General features: G+C 37.6%; 1 protein-coding gene across 1 annotated transcript in view; it reads right to left on the reverse strand.

Annotated features, from left to right (window-relative positions):
• LOC106534261 (collagen alpha-6(IV) chain) overlaps positions 1-7273 on the reverse strand; it is a gene marked incomplete at its 3' end in the record, with an annotated part of 44629 nt that overhangs the window by 16146 nt on the left and 21210 nt on the right. Inside the window, 4 exon segments of the mRNA XM_014030839.1 lie at positions 1196-1252; positions 1344-1463; positions 3179-3223; positions 4727-4861. Of these exon segments, the coding sequence (XP_013886293.1) occupies positions 1196-1252; positions 1344-1463; positions 3179-3223; positions 4727-4861 (357 nt within the window).

The following is a 7273-nucleotide window of genomic DNA, read 5'->3' on the forward strand; positions in this document are numbered from 1 at the left end:
ATTTTCACATCATGAACAGTTTCTCAGAATCACCTCTAAGTGTCACCAATGGAACCAGAACCACAGAAACGTGTGACACCAGCCCTGGAGTTGGCGTGGGGRAGCGCACATTTCCACGTTCAGTTGAGTTTTGATACATCCAGAGTTTTGTGTGGAAAATGGCYTACGCAAGGTTTTTGTGTGTACGCACTGTTGATACATGAGGCCCCTGGTCCTCAGGATCCTCTCTGGTCCAAAATCACCCACTCAAAAATCACATTTTCCAGGTAAACCATATGTCAGAAAACCAATGGAGCACTGGTTTGGTTTCCATAGTATATATTTTTTAACTTTAATTTTCATCCTTTAATCAGTTCAGCCCATGAACAAAGCGTCATGGTGACAGGATGAAACTAACATAGGAAAAATGGTAACAAGAGTACCCCCAACAGTACATAATACACCTGTCAGTAAACTGTGTGTTTGTTGCATGTTATTGTGGTGTATGGTCAGTTTCATTGTTAATGGTGAAAATTGACAAACAGTTCAGTTAAAGAACATATAAATCTGTAGCTATCAGCAACAATGTGAAAGTTTACCTGTTGATGATGACCCAGCCTATCAAACCATTTTATGATCTGAGTAGTAGATTTCACAACCACTCAAGATTTCTGTGGTTGGAAGTGGTCTTAATCAAACGATCCAATATGGTGCAGTAGTATAGTGATATTTTCTGTCCTGAACATTTGTGGAGTTACACCATGGACAACTTACTGTGAACTGTCTTGTAGCTGGATATCAATTTAAACTAGGGGATAAAGAGTTTGACATGTCTATGTTAAGGGAGGACAATGTCCCATATAAAAAACACATGTGGAAATTGTTTTTAAAAACCTGAAATTGTTTGTTTTATTTAACAAAACCTCCAAGAAAGAAGGTGCAAACAAAACAAAAATAGCAGTTTTTATAAATATCCATATTGTGAATGAAGCTTTACAATAAAGACGTTTAGGTGTATCACAGGACTCAAAGAAACTTAAGACTTTGTTAACAATAAAAAAACTAAGGAAACTCACAAACACAATTTTTAAATTTGTTACCACAAATGCAACTGATGAATTAGATTAGCTAAAAAGTGAGAATGAGTTGAACTTGTGGTCAAATGTAACAAACAGTTGGTCAAATCAGATCTGAGTTTAAACGACTGTCATCTTACCTGCCCATTTGATATATATACAGGCTCCCCTTTTTGACCCTTTGGTCCAGTTGGCCCCTGATGGAGAGAAACACACTATCAGTTTCTGTCTTTCATTTAAAACGTAATTTATAAATCTAAAATGTCATTATCAGAAATAAAAGCTCACTTGAAAACCAGGGAATCCTGGATGTCCTGTTCCATAGCCAGGCAGACCAGGATCCCCTATGGTCCCATTACAGCCGTCCTTTCCTGGTGGTCCTCGGCTACCTTGCTGACCAGGGTGACCCTATGAGAGGAGTGGGGTTAGTGTGTACAAGAACTAGCCCTGATGATAGTAATACATATATTTTTTAATCCACACATAAACTTCTTCATTGTTGTTTAGGTGCAGWAATGTTTCCAAAGGCTTTAGCTGTTTTTATGGTTTATTGGCTTTATGTTTAATGGTTTTTGTAATGTTTTAATATTCAATTTTGTAGTTTTTATCCTTGTTTTTTTTATTCTACGTCTCAAATTTTGGTATTTTTTACTTTCTTTTATTGGTCTACAGCATGGTGTTGTGTTAAAAGTGACTTATAAATAATGTTTTGTATTACTTTTCAAAAATATTTGCTAAACATTGGATTGATTTGATTAAAAAGCTTAATGTTTTACACATTTTAAGTAATGCTTTAGGTAGGAACATGAAAGTCACAATACTAATAGGACTTTATTGTTTTTACTAGAGTTTGCATGTTCTCTCCATGCATGTGTGGGTTCTCTCTGGGTGCTCCAGCTTCCTCTCACAGACCAAAAACATGACTGTTAGGTTAATTGATAACTCTAAATTGTCCCTAGGTGTGAGTGAGAGAGTGAATGATTGTTTGTCTCGTTTGTCTCTATGTGTGGTCCTGTGGTGGACTTGCGACCTGTCCAGGGTGAACCCCGCCCCTCGCACTGTTGCCGTGTTTCCATCGTTTTTTAATGGACATTTTGAAGTATCGCATCAGAAAAGGTGAATGGAAATGGCATGATTCGAAAAAACTTCCTCTAATTCGCATAAAATTTGATGAAATCACTTGAGTTGGTTTTTGTGTTTTTTTTTTTTTTTCAAAAATGAGTTGATGCGTAAAAGGAGAGATGGAAACACATTTGTCGAATCAGTTCTGACGTAGCGAACATTTACCTCACTTGTTGATCAACTGTTCTCGCTGTCTGTCCGGTACCGGACCGGTACCAGAGCGACTGGCAGCAGGACCCTCCTCCCGCTGTCGGTGTATTCTCAGTTATTCCCATAACGTAAAGAGAATTGCATTTCTTTCTCTATGTCTCCAGACTGCATGTAAAATCGCCAATACTAGTTGATATGACAGAATAATTACAACTTTCCCAACGGTAGCAACACGTTCCTGTTATAAATAAAGATTTTTTAAAAAGCAACATGTTCCTGATAACTTCTCTCCGTTTACCTGAGATGCGACTTTTACTTCCTGTTTACTACACACATGCGTCTGACGTAATTGATTCGCTTCAAGCCAGTTGATGGAAACCCGTCTGATATGCATTTCATTTTTTCCTTTTTGTGAAATTTTAAAAATTCGCTCAAAATGTGAGTAAAAATTGGATGGAAACACGTCATGTGACTGCTGGATATGGGCACCAGTGACCCTTATGACCCTGAAAGGAATAAGTGGTTATAGATAATGGATGGATGGATGGATGGATGGATGGATGGATGGATGGATGGATGGATGNATGGATGGATGGATGGATGGATGGATGGATGGATGGATGGATGGATGGATGTTTTTACTTGATTTTTTTATTTACTCATTGCATTATTTCATAACATTTGAAATTTCCATTATTTTATTTTAGTTTTAAGAGAGTTGAKGAGGAAAATAATGACCAGATCAAAAGGCTGAAAGGGAAACTGGAATAAAATCCTGAAATATTGTACTAACAACATTAAGAAAGTGTCATCAGAGAAATMAATTTGTTGTGTTTTTCTGGTTAACTTACAGGAACTCCATCACTTCCTTTGAATCCTGGCACTCCCATTGGGCCCTGCAAAAGTAAAAAAAAAATAAAATAAAATAAAACTAACTTAAAAAAATCACTGCATTAACTGATAATTTGTTGAAAAAGCACTACCATGTGGTTAAAACCATGTCAGTACTAAAGTGGCAGAAACTGTTCAACTGATTGGACAAAGGTTCAATTTGTTAAATTTACATATTTGACAATTACCCATACCTATAGCACAACATTAAATTCTTCAAATTTCAAAATAAACAACAACCTAATTGGTACTTGGAGCTTGTAGGGGTCAAAGTGTACTTTTAGTAGGTCTACAGATGCTTGGATGGGTTGAGTTAAGAAATGAATAAYTCAACAACCTCAACATGTTGCTCAGACCAGTGTGGGTTTAATGTGGCCCAACAACTAACTCTAAGAATCTCACTGGGCTGCAGCTGTTGGTGACCAGTTGGAGCCACAAAATCATGAAAAACAACACAAATTTTCACTTGAAGTCACACAGAACAACACATTTGCACAAACTAAATTTAGCTTGTATCTGAACCACCAAAAAATTCCAGTTCTAGGGCTCAAGAACCCTTTTTGTTGTGGGGTTCCAAACACCCACAACATTTGGCTTTCAAGACATTTTGGAGACTCTCRCGTGYAAGCCATTCACAATTTGTCAGTACATCACTCCTAATAAATGGCACAAAGGAACCCCAAGTAGCACAATAGATGCCAAAAACCAATGATTTCCCTAATAAATTGTTGGCCAAATCTACTGAAAATACCATTAGGCCATTTTTTCTCATCCTGCTGCCATCAGTTCCCGAACTTTGTCTTGCCACATTGTTGGGTAGGCCAGTGGATGGCATGAATTGTGCAATCTGGGCTGAGTTTCATGTCCCACAGACACACGAGCGGGTTCTAGTACTATCTTTATGGGGACGTTGCATTGACTTCCATTCATTTCTGCAGCTTGAACCTAACCCTAACCCTAACCCTAACCCTAACCTAAACTCAATTCACACCTTAGTCCAAAACCAAACCCCTGACCTATCAGTGGCATTTCCCCCCGTGCTAGACTTAGGAACTTAGGAAGTACCAGTTGGTCCAAACAAGTAGGTGTGTGTGCCAAAAACTGTCTCCACATAATAGGGAATAACAACACACACACACACACCTGCCAGCCCTCCAAGTTTACTAGTCTTTTGTGGGAGTGCTGTTTCAGTGAGTGTAATCCACTGCATACCAAGGCCACCTGACATGAGCAACTTTTAGAGATGTTTTGCACCAGCTGTTCAAACAAAACTTTTTAGCCTTTAGAAAAGAATGTCTCAGGTGTGTCATGACTTTAACTTCCAACACTTTAAATACTGACTGTTTACCTGACGGTTGTTGTTACAACTGGGAATTGAACTATCTGTGTGTCGTCTGTCAGTAATGTCACATTGCTGATTGTTCAATATTTCATCCCCAATACAAACATTCACTTGTTCATTGATAAAAAAATACACATAAACCATTATTACAGTATTAGTCACCCACTATGTCTCCTTTGGACCCAGCTGGTCCTTTATATCCAAGGTGGCCCTTCTCTCCTTTAGGCCCTTGAGGCCCGGGCATCCCATGTGGACCTTCTGGTCCACTAACACCAATTGTACCAAGAGGTCCTGGAGAACCCTGAGAGAAAAAAAAGATGATATTATTAAGCTGTGAACCAGACACAACTATCTTGCTTTGAAAGTTGTTTGGAAGGAGAATCAACATTTTTACATAAGAATGTGTTGATGTTTGTGCTAATATAGTAGATTATTATTGTTTAAAAATATTAATTTTGGGAGGAAAAAGGCACAGATACTATAAGATTTTTTTCTTCTTTCTGTCGCCTTCCATTTTACTTGTGATTTGTGAATTTATTGTATATAAATTTATTTTGTTAGTTTTAAATAAATGAATAAAGTAAAAAATATTGTGCGTGTATTCCACATGAAGTTACAACTCTTAAAATAATATCTGTGATTATATATTTACATGTGTTAAGAAGACAAATATTTATGCCAGAGCGCCCAGGGGCGTTCATAGTCTTTTCTGCACAGATGTTGTGAAAATATCAATTTATTCTTCGTATATAAAAATAATGTTGATGAATGTTTGTTTTCTTGTGTGATTTTACAACTATTGTTATTACTATTATAAAATCAGTTTGAAAATTACAACAGAACATTTCTGATTAACTCAAATATTCAAACTTATCTGAGAGAAAATCTTCCCTAAAGAGCCTTAAATCAATAATAACCATAATAAACAATAAAAAAATCAACAAGCTTGCAATGTTCAACATCAACCACATGATGGCAGCATAAAGACAAAAAAAAGTAAAAAATAAAATAAAAAAAACCAACAGGAACATGAGCTGAGTTAGAGGTTGGGGGGGATCCCTTTATTAGGAGGCTGAACTCAGTAATTCAGTCAGACACATGCATTCACAAAACAAGTGGAGCTACTGACAGCCTGCGATTAGCTCCTACTTTAGACAATACAACAGGGTAAGAAGAGAGATGGATTAGGATGGCAAGAGAGGTCTGAGAGAGAGGAAGTTCAATTTTGGGTCAGACCAGAGACAGACTTTTTGATTTTGTGGCTTATGTAAAACGTTTTATTATAAGGTGCAAAAGTTGCTCATATATCATTAACAAAGATAAGCCATGACAAAAAGCTGGAAATTTAAATGACCACTGCAGACACACCTTTACCTCCCACTGTYGAAGCCGAAAGAAAAACAATGATTTTGCACATTTTTGTTCATTTGTATGTTTATTTAGAAAATATCTCATGAACCATGGGATAAACTGTAATGAAATGTACAGAAAGTAGTCAAAAGACATGTCTATACCTGATTAACTTTTTGAGCCAGTCCACTTTAAGTTACTCACCACAGCTCATCAACATTGTCCAACACAAGAACAGCTACACCTCAGGGAATTTTACAGAGCCTGAACTAAAATTGGACATGGTAGTAGTTGCAAGTCACCCACAAAACCAACTTTTAGGATGATGTGCTGTGATGGCACATAATGTTTTTATTAAAGTTTGGCCAAAATGGCTACAAAGCTCTGGCGGCCAGGCGATGTGTATTCTTTCAGGGAATGCTAAGTCTTTAATTGATGTCTGTAGTTTAGGACAACGTGTAAAACCAAGCACACCTTCACGTCTGTAACTAATCACAGCCTCTAAAGTATCAGAGATCCCAGATTCCGAGGCATCTCTAGCCCACGTGGCCCCGGGGGGCGCAGGAAGGGAGGTGTAATAACAGGGCTGTGCCAGCTAAAGGAAACCTGCCAGAGCTGTCTGGCCCAGAGTGGATACACAACACCTGGTTTCACCCAGAGAAACTATGTGGTGTTTTCACAGTGAGACACTTTCTCTCACACCTCACCTTCCTCATCACATGCTTTATTTCAGATTTACAAATTGAACCAACTGCTTTTTTCCTCTATTGTGTATTATTTACCCACCATATGTTACACTCCTACTTCCAGCTTCTGAAGTGTTTTCTAAATTGTACACAATATATTTACCTGTCCTCCAGGAGCTTTCTTGAATGGTTAAAATGCACTTTGGCGGGCCTTAAGTCATCCTGGAAAAGGTTTTGATTCATGCTGATACATTCACCTGTCTGTCTGATGATAGGTAAAAAGGTTAAGTGTTCAGTGCTCAGTGTTAAGCATTTATTACTGAACACTACATTTCATTTTTAGACTTATCGATGTCTTCTTTCGGCTGTTGCCTTTTCAGTAGGGATGTTCAAATCTTTGAARGGCTCTTTCAAACGAACAAGAGAATCGAACAACAGGGTGACTGTAGTTGCCACGGACCAAACTGGGAGATGCTCTTCTTTTTATTTACAGCGGGTAAAATAAGTATTGAACAGTCACCATTTTTCTCAGTAAATATATTACTAGAGGTGCTAATGAAATGAAATTTTCACCAGATGTCAGTAACAACCAAAGTGATCCATACATACAAAGAAATCAAACCATAAATATCCAGAAATGAAGTTATTTGTAATAATGTGGAATGGCACAGGGAAAA

Source organism: Austrofundulus limnaeus, unplaced genomic scaffold (assembly GCF_001266775.1).
Source record: "Austrofundulus limnaeus strain Quisiro unplaced genomic scaffold, Austrofundulus_limnaeus-1.0 Scaffold1126, whole genome shotgun sequence".
Classification (NCBI taxonomy): domain Eukaryota; kingdom Metazoa; phylum Chordata; class Actinopteri; order Cyprinodontiformes; family Rivulidae; genus Austrofundulus; species Austrofundulus limnaeus.